Raw genomic sequence first — 22,270 nt, 5'->3', positions numbered from 1 at the left:
ACGGTTATTTGAACTGTTAAAGAGCAATTATTAGCAACCAAATCTATACTCTCCTTTAAAATTACCTCTAGTATAGACAATATACTCTCCTCTATCTCCTATTAGAATCTCATTTCCAAAGGAAGGACAATCATCCAGTTGCTAGTCTAATGAGGCTAAGAATTGTTAACATAGGTTACAAGGTGGGAAGGAGAAGGAAATGGAAACTTACATCCCGTGTCTTTAAGTAGAATAGATGTTTTACATTTGGATACTTATTAGTCATCGCAGTCTTCTCTTGTTGGAAATTTCCTCTGAGTCTTCGGCTTATGCCTCATTTTAATTTTTCTTTTCAGGTTGTCTTTTATTCCAGCTTTATAATATTGCATCCCTCGTTAGCATTTGAAATTATGTACCATACTCTAGGATTCCAGAAAATCTTTTTTCTAATTACTAAAACAAAATTAAAAATAATTAAGTCTAGCTACTAAAAATAAAATAAAAGGAATTGAGTGAGATTTATTATTCATTGGATTTATTAAGCAAATGATTTATTGGATTTATTAACAAAGGTGAGTAGATCCTTTTCCCCTAAATATATGAGTAAATTTGTTTTGAAATCATATTTTCATTGTGAAGGAGTAATCTAATTTACTCTTGCTATCAGAAACAGAACACATTATAGAATTCAGGATATTTTAATGAATGAAAATATATCCACGTCTTTTCCTGTGTAAGATTGACAGTATCTTGGTGACGTTTCGACGAGGTCACACTCGTCATCTTCAGGCTGGTGCCTTTGGCTTCGTGCTTGTGCGAGCAAAGCGTGATCGGAGCTGCCGTTTTTCTATAAATATAGGTGGGTGGGTGTGGAATGTTGGCTTTGTTGCTTTAAACGGATTGGTTGGCTGTGTTGTCACATCTTGATTGGTTGATGGAATTGATGTTTGATGAGGGTGATTGTTCTGACCTCCTCCTCCGTCCAGTAACGAATGCCGAGACACGCTTAAATGAGAATGTCCTTTAATAACAAGTTCAGACTCTCGGTGGCTGAAAGCCAAGTAAACAAACAGATAAGGACCTTGGCAGCAACGCCGACAAACTTTGGCAGCAATTCAGACAAACTCTGGCAGCAATCCAGCCTGCCAAGTTTGTTTCTCTTTAGTCAAAGCGTTGACTTCTGCAAGAAGGGCGTGGCACAAGCAGTCTCTTTTATGCTTGGAGAGGAGCCTAATGACCATCAGCTGAGCATAATTACCTCCTGTAATTACGTAGTTGTTCTTGACGCTGAGTAGCCCTTCGATGGCGTGCATCCCGGAACAACTCACAGTTGGTTTCTGGATCACTCTCCCTTATCTCCTCCCCACTGATCCAAGGCTCAGGCGCCACCTGGTGGCCAACCAGTCTCTCTGCACCCTGCTCAGAGTCGGAACCCTGTCCAGGGTCCTCCACATCCTCCAGGGCTGACTCATAGGGCCCCTCGCTGTCAGAGTCTAGTGGCAGCTCCAACGGCTCCTTCTGGGCCACAACAGTGTCCTGTGTTGTTCTGGGTCCTGTGTCAGTTTTTGTGGCTGGGACATTATTCTCTTGTTGAAGTGTTCAGTTTTTGAGAGTAATTTGGTTCCTTCAAAATCAATTTCATGTCCTGTTGCCTTAAGGTGCTGGAAAAGGGAGGAAGTTTTTTCTTCTCTTCTGACTGCGTTCTTGTGTTCTGCGATGCGTGCATTTATTCTCCTATTAGTTTGTCCAATGTATGTGGCTGGGCAGATTTTGCATGGTATTTCATAGACTCCTTGGTTTTCTAGATGGATCTTGTCTTTGGGGTTTCTTAAGACGTTGGCTATTTTTTGGTCAGTACCGAAGGCTGTCTTGATAGTGTATTTGTGGAGAATTTTGCTGATTTTATCTGTGGTGCCTTTGATGTAAGGGAGGAGGGCAATGCCGATGTCCTGTTCTGTGTCTCGTTTCTTGGGGGGAGTCTCCCTTTGGATTAGGTTGGCAATTGTGTTTTTTGGGAATCCGTTGGAAATTAATACGGTTGTGAGGGTATGTAATTCAGTTTTCAGGTGGTCTTTGTTAGCTAGGCATTTGGTTTTGGAGATGAGTGTCTTGGCTACAGAGCTGATCTGTGCAGGATGGTGATGGGATTGTGTGTTTAAGTAGCGGTTGGTGTGTGTTTTTTTCTGGTATATGGTGTGTCCTAGGGAGACATTGGGGTTTTTGTAGATTAGGACGTCCAGAAAGGGAACGGTTGTTAGCTTCTATTTCCATAGTAAATTGTATTTTGGGGTGTAGGCTGTTGAGATGTGTGAGGAAGTTGTCCAGTTTTTCTTTCCCGTGTGGCCAAATTACTAAAGTGTCTAAATTATGAACATATCTAAGCCAGAGTTTGGGTTTGTGTTCAGATTTATCTAAGGTATTGGTTTCAAAGTGTTCCGTGTATAGTTTTGCAATGACGGGTGAGTGGGGTGATCCCATGGGTGCTCCTTCTATCTGTTTGTATCTTTGCCCATTGTGGATGAAATACGTGTTCGTTAGGCAGTGGTTGGTCAGATCTAGGCTGTGCTTGGGAGGGTCGTGTTTGTTCTGGATAGCTGTCAAGGCTTCTTTAATTGGCACTTGGGTGAAGAGGGATATGACATCGAAGCTCACCAGGAGGTCGCTGGGTTGTAGGTTTTGTTTCTTTATTGTTTCTATGAAGTGGAGGGAGTTTTCTACGTCTGAGGTGATGGATTCTGTGTAGGGCTGGAGTTGTTTGGCGAGGAATTTGGCAAGATTCTGTAGAGGTGAGCCTATGGAGCTGACTATGGGCCTGAGTGGTGTTCCCTCTTTGTGTATCTTGGGGAGGCCTTAGAGCTTTGGGGCATCTGGAAGATTTCTCCCTGGGGATGATTCTTTGCTGGATCTCTTCACTGATGGGAGAGGCTTTTATTTTGGGTCTGGTGGCTTTTTTCCAGGTAGGTGGTGGGGTCTGTGTTGAGAGGTTTGTAAGCGGGGTCTTGGAGTAGGTTGGATAGTTTGGCTTGGTAGTCAGATGTGTTCATCACCACAGTGGCGTTACCTTTGTCTGCTGGGAGAATGGTTATGTTGTGGTCTTTCCTCAAGATGGTGAGTGCTTTTTGTTCTTCTTTATGTTAAGTTGCTTCTGGGTGGATTGCTGGAGCAGAGGATGTTGGTGACTTCAAGTCTGATTTTATTGGCTTCATCTGGGTTGATATATTGGTTAGGGTAGCTTCAACTCCGCATATGATGTCTTCAGTGGGGAGGCGTTTGGGGGCAACTGCAAAGTTGAATCCTTTGGAAGGGACCTTGGTTTCTGCTGTGGTGAGGGTCCTGTCTGATATGTTGTGTACTGTTTGTTTCATGAGTTGCTGTGGAGGGGGGTTGGGCTTCTGGCGTTTTTCTAGTCCGTGGAGTTTGTTGGTGTGTGTGTCTGTCTTGTGGGAGGTTTCTGTTTCCGCTCTCCAGAGAGCTCGTTGTTTGGATTTGTCCCAGAGTGCTGGGTGGATTTTGTTGCTGAGTTTGAGGTGAAGAGTGAGTAGGTCCCTGTTGGTTTGGTCTAGTAGGAATCTTTTCCTGTGGAGTTTGTTTCTGATTAGGGCTAATTGAGTTCTTTTCAGGATCCTTTCAGTGGCTGAGGTTTTTGAATGGAATTTTAGTTGGAAGCATGAGGGGATCAGGCTTTTGTCTCGGCAGTTGCGCAGGAATGTGAGGTCACATAAGATGGCGGCTCTTCGGATTTAGAGTTTTTTGTAGGTCCTGGTCAGCATATATACATACCTACACACACACACACACACACACACCCCATAGGAAACATTAAAACACATTCATATTGGCTCACACTTTTATTAAGCTATGTTTAAGTATAGAAAAATATTTAACTAAAGGCATCAACTATCACAGAGAAAATGTTTTTTAATTTAGATTTTAAAAAGATATCTATAAACCTTTCTGTGTTTATTGCAACAATACAAGAATACCAGACATTCCTGCTTAATAAAATATATAAAAGTAATTGTGAAAACAAAAATGGGTTACAAAACAGATTTTTCTGTTTATTTTTTGTCATAGAATTATATTACAAAATTTTGTCCTTTAAATATTCTAATACTGTATTTGGTAGCTAGGTTTAAATATTTCTGCTTCAAAGCATTTTACAATTTATACATAATTTTACAGGTTCTGCCTGCTTTCATCACAACCTTGTTGTCATATAGCTGCTCTGAATATTTGTTTCTTCCTTTGTGATGTTGATGTCCTGCTCATTGTTTAGCAAATCACTTTCTCTGGGGAAGCCCTCGGTGGTCGTCCAGTCAGGAGGAGCCGTTTTCTTCTCCAGCATTGAGTTGAAAGTCTCCTTTCTGCCTTGCTTAGTACTGGGAACTGAGCCCTTCGCCCTGAGATCCTCTTTGTGTGGTTCACAGTTCACAGCCAATGATTTATCTCCCAGTTCAATTACTTTCTTATGTTCTTCTGCTTGTTGATGGGAAATTTCTTCAGAAATCGAATAGATTTTATTTGCACTCTGCTCAGCAGAGCTATTACTTGATTGTCTATGAAACAGCCGAAGCTTTTTTACATCAGCTACAAAGGTCACTTTCTTCTGTTTTTCCTTGGTGGGCTCAGGGGACACCACGGCCGACCCATTGCTTTGGCCGTGTGCTTTGGAGACTTTTGCTACCACTCTTGGGTGGATCATTGTAGTTATTTTGAAAAGACTGAGGTTTTTCTTCGTGAGTTTTTCATTTCCTCCACTTTCACTTCCTTCATCAGATTCTGTCACCGAGGAGACTTCGGTGCTAGTTTTAGAGTGTGGTAAATTAGCCAGTTTGTTTCCTTTCAAAAGACCCAACACTTCAAAGCGAAAACTGGAAATATCTTGCTTTAATTCCTGAAGAGATAGAAGAAGATAAACGTTGCATGTAACTTTAAAAAACCTATATTGGAATGAGAGTTGTCTTGAAAGATGATTAAACCAGTGACCACCAACCAGTGGTCTACAGAACACTGGTGGTCCGCAAGAAAGTTTTGGTGGTCCAGAGAGAAATCTTTGGATTCCTCTCGTGGAGCCCAGCTGAGGTTTCCCACCCCGCTCGGACTTCAGCGCTTTGACTCCCAGGGACAGGATGAGGTCCTTCGGTCGGTTAGCTTGGCCGCCTGTTAGCAGAGCGAAGCACCCGGGGTCAACCCTTCCTTTGCTGTCCCCTGCGGATGCTAGATCGGCCCCCTGCAAACTCTCATCTCTGGAGTAGCGTCTGCTGAAGCGGTGCATGAAACTTCAGCCGGGTTCTTCAAGAGACGAGGGTTTGCAGGAGGCCGATCAGCGTCCGCAATGGAGAGCAAAGGTAGGGTTGACTCCGGCTGTTTCTCTCTGCTGTGGTACTTCCCGGATAGGGTTTACCACTCTGAGCCCTAAGCAGCAGGAGAGAAGGGCTCCCTTGGTGCCACCAGCCGGTGCAGGTTTACTGCAGTGAAGGTGGGATGCTGATGCCGCGCTTCACTCTCGCGCCTTCCAGCCATCGCCATCCCCGCTTCGGACCGCTTGGGCCAACCCCCCTGTTGCAACAGCACCATTACCTTGTTCTGGCCGGCGAGGGCTGCGCTCCTTTTTGCATGTTGCACCGCCTGCAAAGTTGCACACTGCACATGCCACCCCCTATGGCAGAGATTTCCAGCCCCACCACGGGCCGGTCCCATATTCCGGAGCTGTAGTAGTCACAGAACTGGCCCTCTGGTCATTCCGGAGCAGCTCCTCCACCTGGGTGCACTGGCCTGCCCGGGAGCTCCCCTGCAGCCCAGTGCACCCAGGTGGAGGAGCTGCTCCGGGGCGACCAGAGGGCCAGTCCTGTGTCTACTACAGCTCTGGAATATGGGACTGATTTTCCCACCAAGGTCAGCAAGCCATTGGCAGTCTGCCCGTCTTCCTTCTCCTTCACTCAGACGGACCCAGTTCTTGGGAGAAGGAAGACAACAGAGGTTCCAGGCTTTGTGCCCGGACCAGGCGCTTTCTCTTGGGCCTCCCACCTGAGGCCTCGCGGAAAGAGACAGGTAGGCCCAAAAGGATTTAAAATTATGGATTTGGTGGTCCACGAGGTCCAAAAGATTGGAGACCCCTGGATTAAACCATTATTAACAACATTATATATTAATAACTTTATTCTTGAACTATATGCAATGTAAAGCCATACATTAAACAGGTCTCAACTTTGTGATTCATTGTTATTAAATTGTTCATTATATGAGCAGTTACCTTAAAATTCTCCTCTGTTAATCCCTCCTCAGTTTTAGCATCTCTTATCATTGCTGCTACGTATCTCTTCACCAAATTCCTCATCACCTCCTGAAATGTAAGTAGAAGGTTGTCAAGGATGTCAACTAGTATTTAATTAACAAGATAATTGTTCTGAAAAGTCAGAACAAAAGTCAAAACACCTTTGGGATAAAGATTGTGGCATGGCTAATGAATTATGATAGGTAGAACCGAGTGCCATATTTACTATCATCTGCTAAAAATGCTCTTGTAGAAATGGAAAGACAAGTCTTCCTCAATCTGGCTTATCATAGTGAATAATAAATGAACAGCTCTACCCCCCCTCATGAACTTCAGCTTTAATTATACTAGGCTGGGCACAAAGCAGTGACAAAATGCACTTGAGTATCGCATGTGTGTAGGAAGGATTTTTCGACTCCTTTGTTAAAATGTACATAATAGGAGATATACCTAGGTACGTTTACTGGCTTGAGTTATTTATAAAAACAATAAAGGTGGGATATAAATGCATCAAAATGACTCTACTTGATGGCTGCACACTGCAAATATAGAGATGTTAAACTAGGACTGCATTCATAGTAAACTCTGTTAGTTTAATTTTAAAATATTAATACATAATCCATTCTGTGATATTTTGCTATTACTATTTAAACATATCATAGCATTAGGGACTATCTTGTAATTAACTTCATGCTGATAGGCTTGTGGGAAAGGCCAAACTGCATGCTATTATTTATTAAAGAATAAGGAACCTGAAATAACATTTGTCTAATATGTAAGAGCAAATTAGACAAATGTGCTTTTTAAGGGCATATTTGAAAATAGGCTTTAAAGTGTTTCCATCCGTAGATACAGGGGTGGGTTTTGCCATCACTGACATAGGCCCTTTGCATAGCAAGAATTGTTTATCTGGTAACCATCGAACTGAAGCTATCAAAGAACCTTAGGAGGAGACATCCCATGTTCCACTGTAGTCTACTTAAACTAGCCAAAACCTCTCCACCTGCAACAGCCCCTCCTCTACCTGACCTCATTGAAGGAGAACAACATTCTGAAATAAAAAATATCCAAGTATTTAGTTCTCTGGAAACGCTTCCCTTCATCTGATGCTGAATGGGTGGCTGCCCGTCATGTGTAAGCCCCTAGCCCAGTGATGGCAAACATTTATCTTACAGTCTGCCAAAATTGTGTGTGCCCACCCAATCTCCCTGCCCACCTATGCATGCACACGTGACCCACCCATGCTTGCGCATGTGACTCCTCCCCAAGCCATTTGTTAGGGCATGCATGCGCTGGCCAGCTGACATCAGCCTTCATTTTCAGCTATTTTTTGCCCTCCAGAGGCTTCCCTGATGCCTCCAGAGGGCAAAAAACAACCCAATGCATAAACAGGAAGTTCGGGAATGGACCTTCGGTTTGCACATTGGGCCATTTTTTCTCCCTCCAGAGGCTTCACTATATGGTATATCACTATATGGATGATATTTTAATTGGAGCCCCAAAGATACAACCTAATTGACTTTCAGAAATACAAAATGATTTAGGTGTCTATGGCTTGCAGATTGCCCCGGAAAAAATACAACTGCATTCTCCCTATCTTTATTTGGAACATAAAATGTTGCAATTTTATTCTGCTCCGGCTTTTCCTCATTTAAACTTACCCAAAGTTATTTCATTGGTTGATTTACAGCAATTGCTGGGTACCCTTAATTGGGTTCATCCATATTTTTCTTTGCCCACAGATTTACTTAGTCCCTTATTTGATTTATTGACCAAAGGAAAACAGCCTCTTATTGCAGTTCCCTCTGCAGCCCTTGCCATAGTCGAGAAAATTAATGATATTTTGAGCACTCAGTTTGTGGATTGTATTCCTCATAGAGATTGTCAGTTAACCCTTTTGGTGTTTCCTACTAATAAACTGCCTATGGGAGTATTAGCTGTATTAGAAGACAAAAATGTATACTGTGTTGAATGGCTTTATTTACCTCATGCCCCATCTCAAAATGTTTTACCATTTATCCAGGCCACTGCTGAATTAATAACTTCAGGATGCACTTGAGCTTGCCGCAGAAATGGGACTGATTTGATTAATATTGTTCTTCCTATTCTGAAATCTGATTTTCAATTTTATTTTCGGAATAACTTCAGTGTGCTTTAACTGACTATGTAGGCTGTATTGCATATCATTTGCCTAAAGATCCTCGGCTTGTGTGTTTAATGACTTCCTTTCCTGTCCGTCCATTGCTTTCGTCTTCTCCGCTTTCGCAAGCTCCTACTGTTTTTTCAGATGGAGGCCGAACGAGAGGAGTGATTGCTTACAAGGATTTTCATGATGACACCTGGAAGGTGTCCTACACTGCAATACAGTCGTCCCTGCAATGCTCAGAATTATCTGCTGCTATTTTAGCTTTCCATGCATTTCTCAACAGTCTTTAATTTAATTTCTGACTCTCATTATGTGTATCAACTTATTTTTAATCTTCCAGGTGTTTATATCACACTCCAATCTCATGGCTTTGTTTTTAACTTTGCAGCAACTACTACAAGACCGAAAGCATTTACACTTTGTTTCTCACATACACAGTCACTCGTCTCTTCCTGGACCTCTTTCTGAAGGCAACAGTCATGCTGATGCCGCTCTCCATGTTTTACTCACGTTGTGATATTCTGGTTTTAAATCTATATCTTGCTTTACCATTGCTTCTAACCGTGACACCACTAACTCTTGAATAGCAACTTGGACTGACCTAAGTACTGAACTAATTCATATATTCCTGTTTTTTGAACTGAGGAATAAATTTCTGAAAAAGAAATCTATATTGCTCTGTGAATCTACCTATGACATTCATTCTTCTTGATCTAACTTCTTAGATAAAAAAAACCTATATCTTTCCTGTTTGTTGGGGGATATCTTTCCTGAAAAGACTGAACATTGTTGGGTGAAAACAGAGGTCCCTTCTGTTACCTGTAGTCTTCAGCTTACAACCACAATCAAGTCCAATATTGTTTTATTTCTTTTGAAGTTAGTATTATTTAACAGGATGAAGAAGAGGCAACAGAGTATGACCGCTTTCTTCTCCAAAAACCAAGAGAGGAGCAATCAGCTGATCCAAAACAGTCACCAGCACCACCACCAGCGCCATCACCAGCACCAGCACCCCCTGAGATCAGAGAAAGCAGCAAGCCCATCTCCTCCACTGAAGTTCCAAAACTTCCTGACTGTTAGAGTTTGCAGCAATATAGAAACTTCCAGGACAAGTATGATGGACTGGCGGTATCCGACAAAAAGTTAGGTGAATACTGTGCGAGACCCGTAATCTCATTAGTGAAAGGTATTCATGTTTCTAGAGAGTGGGAAAATGTCCAGATTGAGGCTGCAGGGACAACTAAGGAGAATCAGCAATCATCTCTCAGAAAAAAATGAAGGAACATTTTCAATCAAAAGCACACCTTATTTGTAGAGAGAACAGTAAACAATGGGAGCAGGATGTTTTAACCAAATCCATAGAGAAGTCAACTGACAAACATTTATCCAGTACTAGCAAAATATTTTTTACTGGTTACGATCTGGCACAAAGATGCAAACCATCCTCAGACATTGAAGGGCAGGTAAATTTGCTAACTACGATTGGAGTAGATGTGGGAGTAGGCTTGCATTCATGGAGATCCACAGTGAATATAGTTGAATTTCAAACGAAATTAAAACCACTGTGTTTTCCAGGATTATTGTAAAGAATTTAAAGGTGTGTTTAATAATCGATGAAGCCTCAACACTATCAATGAAAGTAGTTCTGATAGTGTTTGTTAAAGTTGAGGATTCAGAATGCCCAGCAACCATTTTCATCAAGCTGTTGGAATTAGAGAAACAAGATGCGGAGACCATATGTTCTGCAGTGACGGGAAGCTTACGTAAAGTTGGGTTTACCACCGAATATCTTCAGAAGAATTTAATAGCTTTCTGCTCCAATGGTGCCAATGTTATGCTTGGGAGAAAATTTGGAGTCAGCACCAGAATAGCTTAAGACTTCCCAAACATTGTAATCTGGCACTGCTTGAACCACTGCCTCCAACTTGTGCTCGATGATGCGATAAAAGAAATAAAACAAGTGAACCACTTCAAGATATTCCTTGACAAGATACACACTACTTTCCAGAAAACCTGCAAGAGGTGGAATGACCTGTGAAAACCTTTTGGCAAGGCTGATGGATTGCAACCATCTAAAAACAGGTAGCCAATTGCCATCCGCAATCAAGTTACACTTTATCACATATTTGGAGCCGGATTACTAGAACGTTGAAGATGTAGTCATTCTATGGACAGAAGCAGAGGCAGCAGAGATTGAATTTGGTAAAAATTTTAATTATGAAATTGATTTGAATGACTACAGAGATTTTTGGGAAAATGTGATCAAACATCCAAAGACCTACAAAATTCCTGACAGCATCAAAAAAGCTAGAGATATTGTCAGGACAATTGCTGTTAGTTCAGCAGAGGCAGAAAGGGGGGTTCTCAAAAATGAACCTCATATTCAGAGCAAAGAACTCACCTAATCGTTCCAAACATTAGTAATCTGATGATGATGATAAGCATTGTTGGCATGACTGTTGAGAGATGGGACCCTGCAGTGAAAAAGTGGCTCAGAGCGCATCATCACACGGGTGACGATCCACGAGTAAAGACCAAGAAAGGTGCAACTGAGAAGTCTGGAAGCCTAAGAACAATCTGGAAATATCTTCAACCACAAAACCAATAACACAAGTAAGTATTTGAGTGTATCTCTTTCATTGTGTTATTCTTATGTAAGGTGTAAATGCATGCAATTAAAGTCTTCCTTTTTGTGTCTCTTCTTTGTGCAAGCCATTCATTGGAGCAAGTGTGGTGAGTGATGTAGAAGACCGGCAAGGCAGTCATCTTTCCTCTGTAAGTAGCTGTTTTATTGCTTTGTGTGCTGGTTTCATCCTTAATGTAGTAGGGCATGCAATTAAAGTCTTCCTTTCTGTGCCTCTTCTTTGTGCAGGCCATTCTTTGGAGCAAGATGGTCAGTGATGTTGAAGACTGGCAAGGACAGTCATCTTCCATCTGTAAGTAGCTCTTTTATTATTTTGTGTACTTATTTTAATCTTATTTAAGTAGTAAGTGCACAAAATAATAAATTTCCTTTTTTTATATCTTCTTTTTGTAGATCATTCATTGGGGGAAAGAATTCAATGACATCGACTTGGCTACTCCCACCCGGTCACATGGCTGCCAAGCCACTCCCACCCAGTCACATGACTGCCAAGCCACTTCCACTTGGTCACATGACTGCCAAGCCACTCCCACCTGGTCACATGATTGCCAAGCCACTCCCACTCGGTCACATGACTGCCAAGCCACTCCCACAAAACAGGCCACACCTACAGAATATTTTCCAAAATATTTTGAAAACCACCACTGGTATACATGTACGGACAAAAAGGGTGTAATGGATATATTTTAATGTGGAAATGTTGCAAAGATGAAAATTGTGTAAAAAAATGAAAAAAATGTTTAATAATTTTTTTTAAAAAGAGACAGAAGAACGATGGAATTCAGTTAAAAATGATTAATATGATTCAGGAAAAATGATTAATATGATTCAGGCAATGTATAGTAGATGTCAACTTGTAAAGTGTTGCCTTGACTATTATCAGGTTGGCATTCAAGGGAGGATTCCATGCATACTTTCGGCCAGAGTTGGAGCTCATATTTCTGCAATCTAGTTCGTGAATATGATGCATGACGCATGACAGAAGGGAGGAGACAGAGGGGTAAAGTTCAAACGCAATTAAGCGGAAGCCAGTTTTGGCTCCACAAAAGATCATGCCAAGATGTTGATCCTAATAAATGAATGGTTTTTTAAAAACTTTGTCTCAAGGCTCGTAAATTAATTAAGTCATCTCTTGGGAACTTCACAGAGAGCCAAAACTGACTTTTAAAAATCTATCAAGATTTCCGGGTTTCCTGAATTCTGGGCCCTCTGATACTCCCCCAATATTTGGGGTGCTTGGAGGGAAAATCAGGCAACAGGAGGCTGAAGAAAAAGACTGAGGGATGCCAAGCAGCAATGCCTTTCCCAGCAGCAGAAGCAAGAAAGGGTGAGTACAAGTGAAAATTGGCCCCCTAAGGCAGCTGAAGTAGTTTTTCCGTTGCCCTAATCCCCAGATACAGGGAAGGGTCTCAAGCAAGCTGGCAAGGGTGGACTGGAGGTGGGACTGGGCACAAGCCAGGCTCCCAAAGCCCCAGATGGGATCCCTGGAGAGTGCAATAGAGCAATCCCACAAGCGCGCACACAAGCCGCCAGTGGGACAAAGAGAGGGCCCCGAAAGCCACCCGAAAAAAGTCATCTAGCCCAGCAACATGAAGGATCCCCAGCCTGAGGAAACAAGGATTCCGCCCAAATGGGGAAACACCTCCCCCTTTGGAGGAGGAGAAGAGCAGTGAAGACAACTAGATAGCAAGCGCACCCATCCATCCCTTTGCCAAGCTTATAGTGCCCGAGACGGGGGTAGAACGGGAAGTTGAAGCAAGCGTGGACACCGGCTGCACCCAATGCTTAATCAGCATGTCTATCGTGGAGCAGCTAGGCATGCGCACAAGACCCCTAGCCAATCCCATTCAGTTTGAGCAGGTGGATGGGACGCTAATTGGAGGGGCCTCAGCCAAATGAATTACCGACTTGGTAAAGTTGCAGATGGGGTGCCACGATGAGCTCCTCAGATTCATCGTAACTCCAAAGACGCATGAATCAATTATCTTGGGGTTTGCATGGCTGGACAAGGTGACCCTTACCATTAAGTGGGAAGATGGTGTTCAGAAATTGATCATAAGCTTTGGGCCGCTACCACTCGTAAAGCCAGAGGGCCACCCAGGGACTATTGAACCCAATAAAGCAGACCGCCCAGAGCCTGCAGCCCCTGCAGCAGACACAAAACCCCTAAAAGAGTACTAGGACCTGGCAGGGGTCTTCAGTGAGGAAGACTGTAACTGTCTCCTCCCTCATCGGCCCACCAATTGTGCAATAGAGTTCATGCCTGGGGCTACCCTACCAAAGCCGAAAATGTACTCCATGACTCATAAAGAGATGGTGGAATTAAGTACATTGACATCAATTTGATGCGGGGCTTTATTGAACCAGCTAAGTCAGAAGTAGCAGCCCCTGTGCTCTTCAAAGAGAAGAAAGACAGTGGAGTTCATCTCTGCATTGATTTGCGCGGGATAAACACCATATGCATAAAGAAATCTACCCACTACCCCTCATGAAAGATACGTTGAACCACTTGGCTGAAGGCAAGGTGTTCACCAAACTGGACTTGAGAGAGGAGTATTACCACATACATATCAGGGAGGGAGATGAATGGAAGGCCACCATTCAACTGCCCCCTTGGCAGCTTTCAATTCAAAGTTATGCCATTTGGGCTACAAGGGGCCCCCCGCAGTCTTCATGCAATACATAAATGAGGTGCTACATGCGCACCTCTACTGAGGGATGCTCATTTACCTGGATGACACCCTCGTCTTTCCTGAGACCCTAGAAGAGCATGTGAAGCTGGTACAACAGGTCCTGGGAAAACTTCTAGCCACCAAGCCATACGCTAAATTATCAAAGTGTGAATTCCACAAAGCCTCACTGGATTACCTTGGCATTTCCAGAGCGGGGATAAAGATGGACCCAGGGAAAATGAAAGTGGTATTAGACTGGCAACCCCCACGTGCCTGCAAACAGCTACAAAGCTTTCTTGGATCCACCTCACCAGGCATCAATTTTGGTGGGCAAAAATGAAAGCTGATGCTATGTAGAAAGTTGTGCCACTTGCATAACCATGAAAATACAGCCAGGCAAGCCCACTGCATTACTGCAATGGGTGGCCAACCATAGCTGACCATGGGAGGAGACCACAGTGGGCTTCATCACAGAGCTCCCACACAGCGGCAGTAATAAAGTAATCTGGACAGTCACTGACTTATTTTCCAAGCAAGCCCATTTCATCGCTTGCTCAGGACTACCGTCTGTAAAGAAACTAGCGAAAATGTTTGTCAAACACATTTACCACCTGCCCGGAGTCCCCAGGAGGATCGTCTCAGACCATCTCAGAGTTCAGTTCACCGCCAAGTTCTGGAGAGAGTTCCTAAGGTCCATTGGGTGCACACAAGGACTTAGTCCAGCTTTTCATCCGAGTATGAAACGGGCAGCAGAAAAAGCCAATGTGGTGGTGGTGCAATTCATCCATTGTTATGTGGATTACCAGCAAGACAACTGGTTGGATTTGCTACCTTTCACCTAAGTGACATACAACAACACCGTCCACAGCAGCACTGAATCAATTCCTTTTCAAGTTACTAGTGGCATGGAATTTGTTCTCATGTCTGAGCTGCCCAGAGAGCCCCTCTCTTCCATGTCTCTGACTGAATGGATGGACGCTTTTAAAAAGGGGTGGGAAAATACAAAAAAGCTCTAGCAGACGCAGTAGAAGAATACAAAAACCAAACTGATAAACACTGTTCGCTCCAGCCCCCTTTCTGTGTGGGGAATAAAGTTTATTGTCTACCAAATACATAAAGAATGCCTAGCAAGGAGGAGAGCTGATGTTCTGACGGCACTATGTGCAATCTTGGTACTCTGAGATTGTAGTCAAATTTCTGCTGCTGGACGGTCCATTTGGACCTAAACCGTCCCACAGAGATGGTGATTGAGAAGGGCACCTCCTGCTCTTCTCAGGGACACTGCAAAGTCCCTGAAAGATCCAGGAATATCCCTTTTTTTCTGGCAACAGAAACGCAGGTAATGAAGCTGCTGAAGTTGGGACAGCTCCGGAACGGGAAGAAAGCGGAAAGAGAAAGTGTGTTGAATTGGTGAGGAAATTTTATCATTAGAGGAAGAGATTACCCAAGAAAAAAATGTAAGTTAAGATTGAAGACAAAAGACTGTAGGTGGCGAGATTGATCTGCATTGAACTTAGTGTGTTATCCAGTTTCTATTTTTTTTTTCCACGGATGGAACTTTTGCAGGGGCTCCCTATTTTTCAAACTGAATGGATTAATTCTTTCTTTTTATTTTTTCACTTTTGCTTACACCTATGGATTAAATTTTTTCCTTCTTTTATAAAAATATAATGCTTGATTGGATTGATTAGATTATTTTTGATCTCCATTTAAGTGGAACAACTTGCCTCCAGAAGTTGTGAATGCTCCAACACTGAAAGATTTTAAGAAGAGATTGGACAACCGTTTGTCTGAAATGGCATAGGGTTTTCTGCCTAAGCAGGGGGTTGAACTAGAAGACCTCCAAGGTCCCTTCCAACTTCCATTCCATTCCAATGTTTTGTCTTAAATTCCTGGTACAAATATATGCCCATCCAAATGAAATAACTGTCTCTTTTGACAGAAAATGTATTTTTCTCAGTACCTAAACTCTAGTGACATGACGGCAAATGCGTCTGACTTTGTGGCATTAATCAATTAGATTGTAGAGAACAAAATAAGAAATTTGTCACCTGATACTGATGGTGTCTTCTCAAATTATCTGCTGCACGTCTCTGAAAATGAAAAACACGTCATAAATTGGCACATAAGAGCAGACATAATGATCAATAGGTCCCATACATTTTCCTGAAAATTGAGTTGGCATGCTGAGCAGTGGTGGTAGTGGTGGTGCTTCTCCGGTCAACGAAAAGCTGAATTTGCTGCTAAAGCAGGTTTCTTGGCAGCTTCCTAGATCGAACAGGAGCAGCTAGGAAATGACCAAAGAGGACTCTTAGATGACTGTGGGTCATCTGTGCTCCTGGGGACTCCTGGAGGTTGCAATTCCTGGTAAGACCAGTCAGTCTGTCTGACAGTCAGTCTTACCAGTCTATCTTTCAATTATTCAGTTTTTACAGTAAATACACGTTGGCTTTTAACTGCATCTTTCAAAGTTATTTTCTTTTAATTTGGTTCTTATTTTTAAACTTAACTTATTGGTTAAAGGCTGATTAACTCTAGCCTCCTGCTGGATTTTAACATCTTATCTGGCTGTGAACTACTTTCATTTTCCAAATGGAAGTTAACAGCAACTTTCTGAATAGTGAAACTGACCAGATTGGATTTGCCTCTACAGCAGGGATATCTAACTTCATTTCATTGAGGGCCGCATCAGGGCTGTGGTTGACCTTGGGGGGCCTGGTGGGCATGGCCAGCTTGATGCCGCTCACTGGGCATAGCTGACTAGCGCATGCACACACACACATTCCACGTTTGGGGACTTTTATTCAGATAGGAAGGAGAGGTCCTTCTCCCCAAGCCCAGGTATGATTGGCAGTTTCTAAGCTTTTATCCAGATGTGGATAAAAGTCTCCAAGGTAAGAATTGTATGTGTGTGTGCGTGCGTGCGCGCACACACACACACACAACACACCAAAGGAAACGTTCTTATCCCAATCCCAAATATCTTTGGCATTTCTCTGTCTGGTGCACCCTCCGAACAAAGAAGGAGACAGAGGACGCCCCTGCTGTATGTGGAAACACGGAGGAGAAGCTTTTCAGGAAGCAGTTTTCTCCGACTTCTGCCTTGACAGACCTCTCTCAAGAGGCGGCAGGGTAGCAGTGCTCCTGGTCCTGCAGGAGGGAATCTCTTGTTTCCAATTATCAGTGGAAAGGACGCTAGCTCCTTTGGGCAGCCTTCCCTTACGCCGCTCCCCACCACCACCATCCCCTCCTTCACTCCAGAGACCTTTCCAGGCAGAGGTTGGACTCAGAGAAAACTGCCTCCTGCAAACTTTCCCTGCACCAGCATTATGGTTGCCCTCAAAGGGCCAGTTCCACGTAATACTATTGTATCACATCAGTTCAGGAGTGTATTACCAGGATTAACGTTTCAAATATGAACAAATATTTCAAATCTGCCAAAACAAATTTAAAACAAAGACCATACATAAGCTTTTTAGGTCTTTCTCTGTCGTGCTGTTTTGTCCGAGCCGGATGCTTGGCATCTTTTATTGGCTACGAGTTCATCCATGCTTGGAATTAGGTTCTGAGCTGTGGAAACTCTTGGGATAGAGTGGAAGTGTGCATCAGTGGGAACACTTCTGCCTTTGCTTTTGTTCACCCTCATCATGGAGAAAAGTTGCTCACACTGCGATGTACTTCCAAACATGCACAGCATTCGAGCAGCTTGCAGGCAGAGTTAGGGCATCGTTTCAGGGAAGAAGCTGGTCAATTGTGTGGGCCCTACAGAATCATATTGCACCTTAAGTGTGCTGTTACATTGGAGTTCAACTCCATCTGCATCAGGGGTGGGTTCTGGCATACTGCCGATTCGTTCAGGGCCACACCAGGCATGCACGTGCTTGATGTGCAGTGCACGCGCATGTGCAGTGCAATAAAAATTGTTCTGCGCATGCACAGAAGCAAAAAACGAGGTGGTGGCGCCTATCACACTGCCTGGAGAACCAGTTTGGGGGCGTGGCAGTCCTGGGTCGCTGCTGGTTCCAGCGACCCAGGCCACCAAACCACTACCGGTTTGACCGAACCAGTCTGAACCAGTAGGAACCCACCACTTCTCTAAATCAACTGCAAATGCTCAGTTTATCAATAAAATCTGAGGTCCCAGTGGTGGTGACTTGGCTGATGAGCATTTGGCAGCAGGGAAAGTGACTTCAAGTTTCGTCTTCCACAGTCTCAGCTTTTCTTGAAAGACTTTCACTGCACCGTACCCAGAAGGCAGTGCATATGTGCAGACATGGCATGCGCTCACATTTGCAAACAGGTGGAGAAGATAAGTGAATCCCACCTCTGATTATACAAGTCCATGATCTTACGGTCCCGTCCCTGAAGCTGAAGGTTTAGTGCAGTGAGATGCTTTGTAATGTCACACAGAAAAGCTAATTCACACAGTATCATTACACAGTATTGCGGAGTCTTTTCCGTTGCTTTCATCGAACTCACAGATTTCCATACATAGCTCAAAAAAAATCTACTGAGCACTTTTTCTCTACTTCTGTGCACTTCTGAGCACTTTTTTTTTTTTTACTTCTGTGTGACAGAGCAGATCACCAAGTTCAGAATTTATTTCCTCAAGAAAAGACTTAAACTGATGATTTAAACCTTTAGCTCTATAAAGTTAACTGTCTTTGTTACAGTGTTCATTACATGTTCCATCTTCAGGGCTTAGTGTTTCCTGGTGTATAATAATGTAGTGATATGCTGTCAGCTCACCTGTGTAATTCTCACTCTTCATCTTCTCTCGCATTCTTCCCACTAATTCACTCTTCACTCTACATTGTTATCTCTCCTTTATTTGACTATATCCATTATCATAATTTAATTTTTTTATTAATATTTATATGTAACCAAACCATTTCTCATCTTCCTTTCATAGGTGCCATTTGATATTCATATCCAATTACTACTTGTTATACCAATACATATGTATACATTATTATCATTTTCAATTGTTTATTTAACCATATCTATTGTCACTAAATTTCACTGTCCAACTAGTTTTGGTTTAAACACTTTCATCTATCAGCCTGTATCTTTCCAGTAGCGAAACAGTCTCATCTCTTCTGCCATTTGTGGCATCAGTCCTCTAATCATAATCAAGTTTGTATGGACTCTTCTTTGCAACTCCTTGTTTATTGATTCTCTCATGTAATTTCGATGCCCTTCTTCTTTTTCCTTAATCAGCTTGTCTTTAATTGTCAGTGTTGTTATCGATGGTGTTACTAATAAAATTTCTCCCTTTAAATCCACAAGTTCTTTTATTTTTTCTTCTTCTATGTCTTGCCAACTAGGGTAGGGTTCCCATCCATCTGGTTCCCCTTTCCATATTCCACTTTTTCCATTTCCAGACAGAAACCATTCACCATAGATGCCAGCAAATTTGATTTCTTTGTAGTCATTTTTCTCTTTATTGCTTGGGACTACTCTCTATTTTTCCCATTTGATAAGCGTCTCCATCCTTTTCATCATATTTTTCTGTTAGGTGCTCTAATTTTTCAAACGTTTTCTCAAATGTATTTGATAATTTATGCATTACAAATATTATCTCTTGCAAGCTGACAGTTTCTTTCTGTTGTTGGAAATAAGCCATTGTTTCCAGCTGTTAAAACACTGCTGCTCTGACTTGGAACATTTTTACAAGGTTACACCTAGGTTCACCATGAGATCTCTGGTTAAGGATATACTTCAAAGGAACATTTGTATAAACAAATGGTGCTTTACTTCTTATCACTTTCTATAAACAGTGAGACTTTAAAGTTCCAGACCAGAGTAGTCAGTAGTGAAAGTAAAAGTATTTTGTTTTCAATACTCAAGTCTCCAGTGTTCGAGTAGCAGTTATCTCTCCTTTTGTTGTTACAATTGTTGGAATTCTTTGTTCTTTTTGTATCTTTTAATATTCTAAGTTTTAAAAAAAGTCAAATTCTTACATGAAATAGAGAAGAAAGAGTAAAAGACACATGTAGTGACGAATAAGGAGAAATTTAATCCATAGGTTGTGAAAGTAATAGTAAAAATTTTAGAAGAAGAAAACTTGATCCATTCATTTCAAACGGTTTGCATAATTTCAATCCATGAAAATAACATTTAAAAATTAAGATAACTCACTGACCAAAACCATTCAAAGCTTAATTCCGCCGCTTATTTCTTTTATTCTTAGATTTATTATTCTTTATTCTTTATTCTTAGTTTTTTATAGGCAGGCTCTTTTAAAATGGGTAAAAATTCCTCACCAGCTGAAACACTTTCTCTTCCATTTCCTTCCGTTTTAGAGCCGTCCCTACTGCACCAGCCTGGGGGCTGAGCTTTTAACGCCAGCTGAGATTCCTTCTCCTGCATCAATCAGGGACTTTGCGATGTCCCTGTCATCAGCAGAACGTAGTCTTCCTGTTCACCGTCTCTCCGGGACGGTTTAGGTCTGATTGGACCACCCAGTGAGAAAAGTATTGGTGGCGATCTCGGAGCATCGAGATCGGGCGACCATTTCGTAGCGATATAGGCTCCTCCTTGGACCACGGCCGTTTTGATCAGTCACCAGCTGGGACAACTGAGAGTCTAAGATCTTGTGCTGGACCAGTCTGTGGACAGGGCAATACACTGGGTGAGATAACTTTCAACTTCTACCTTAGAAATTTAACCCAAGTAAAAAATTCCAAAAAAACCCCAATCTCCAAATGTCAAGAAAGTGGCGATTGGATTTATGGAGAAAGATTAAAGACTAAAAACTAAAGAGAAAAATTAAAGATTAAAGACTCAGATGAAAAAGTATGCTTTAAAGCACAGCCTGGAAAAAGTCAAATAACACTGTGAAAAGAGATTATTGGGAGAAACTGCTTTTCTAAACTTTCACACACACAGAGAGAGGGGGGGGAGGGAGGGAGGGAGGGAGAGATTGGTTGGCAATCAGCTGTTTTGACTTTTACACTCTGTTGAATGCTGGAATTGGGAGCAGGAGTGCCATCTACTGGAGGAAGAAGATTACTTCGGTGTGGGAGAGAAGCAAAAGGGATGAGAGAGAAAATGAGCCACACCAGAGGCTCTTTGAAAACCTTTTATCTTACTGGGCGATTTGGATGCCCGGAAATACTTAGTGAGCTTTTTGAAGACCTTTAAGGCAAACTGAGCTGTAAATATTGAAGCTTTATTGAAACTGTTCATTGTAAGATGGATTTGAACGATTTGAGGAAACCTGGCGGGCCAAGTTGGATTTGGTTTACTGGCGTCACTTGGCAGATCATCCTGCAAGGCAAAAGATGAAAAGCAACAGAAGGAAAAAGAAAAAGAAGAAAGGACAAACAATAATTTAAAATTTGGATAATTGGGAAGGTGTAAACTGGAAATTATAAAGACTGTAAAGTATAAATTTACTTTATACTAGAAATTTAGGAGACTTAGGAATAATTCTGGGATTGACTAAATTTTATTAATAATTGACTTTTGGGGAGTTTTTAGATTTTGGGATACTGGAATATTAGAGGTTTATTGAGTATTTTTTAATATATTACTTTGGCACAAAATGACTCAGTAGGAGACAATAAAGTTCTATGGAGAAATGTTAAGTGATGGTTAAAAGTATTTATGAAAATGCGACAAAGAATCATAAGGAGATGATGGGATTGTTCAAAGTTAAAAATGTGAATGTAGAAGACACTCAACAAATGGTGGGAAAAGATGAACGTAATATTCAGAAGACAGATGAGAAATTAGAAGGCGTGATGGAGAAGACAAATCAAAATAAGTTACAAGACAAAAACACTGAAAAACAGTAACAATAAATACTAAGAATCAAATAGATAATTCCTTAAGAGCTTACAATAAAACAAGGGGGAAAAACGGAAGGTTTTTCCAAAAATAATCAAAGGGTTCTGGATGGGTATCCAAATGATGCAGCAGAAGAAGATAAGGGGAAAAGCAGAGGGAACATTCAGTCAAAAATGTTAGAAAGAAATAGAGGATCCTGAGAGATAAATATAAAAGAAACACCAACCCCCCCACCCCCCCAAGAAATGATATAGTTCTAAAAAGGCTGAGACATGATGGATAGAGATATAATATTTTGCAATATTGTCACTGTATTAAAAAACAAATAGAAATAAATTGGGAAAATAATAGCACATTAGAGATATATAATAGAATTTATTATAACCATAAATATTTTTTATTTTGATTTGTCAAGCATGTATGAGAAAACAAGTGTAAATATGAATATAACATATAAACATGTAAGTATAAGAAGGTATACGTATAAATACAAGAAATGAGTAGAAGTAAATGGGGACAGGAGGACAGAGACGGAAGGCAGGCTGGTGCCCTTATGGACGCCCCCTTACAGGCCTCTGAGGAATGGGGTGAGGTCCACGGTGGACAGTTGAAGGTTAAGGTTTTGAGGGTTTGAGGATGTAGCAACGGAGTCAGGTGGAGCATTCCAGGCATTGACCATTCTGTTGGTGAAGTCGTATTTTCTGCAATCGAGTTTGGAGCGGTTTACGTGGCGTTTGTATCTATTGTTTGCCTGTGTATTG

General features: G+C 42.0%; 1 protein-coding gene across 1 annotated transcript in view; it reads right to left on the bottom strand.

Annotated features, from left to right (window-relative positions):
• Nucleotides 1–4,177: 4,177 nt before the first annotated feature.
• Nucleotides 4,178–22,270, bottom strand: part of TRPC4 (transient receptor potential cation channel subfamily C member 4) — a 73,164-nt gene continuing 55,071 nt past the window's right edge. The window contains exons 8-10 of the mRNA XM_032210471.1: nucleotides 15,767–15,808; nucleotides 6,233–6,322; nucleotides 4,178–4,873 (exon numbers count right to left, since the gene is read on the bottom strand). Of these exons, the coding sequence (XP_032066362.1) occupies nucleotides 4,178–4,873; nucleotides 6,233–6,322; nucleotides 15,767–15,808 (828 nt within the window). The remainder of the gene's footprint in view (nucleotides 4,874–6,232; nucleotides 6,323–15,766; nucleotides 15,809–22,270) is intronic.

Source organism: Thamnophis elegans, chromosome 2 (genome assembly GCF_009769535.1).
Source record: "Thamnophis elegans isolate rThaEle1 chromosome 2, rThaEle1.pri, whole genome shotgun sequence".
NCBI lineage: Eukaryota > Metazoa > Chordata > Lepidosauria > Squamata > Colubridae > Thamnophis > Thamnophis elegans.
Note: the sequence above shows the minus strand (reverse complement) of the source record. Positions and strands in the feature narration are given on the sequence as shown.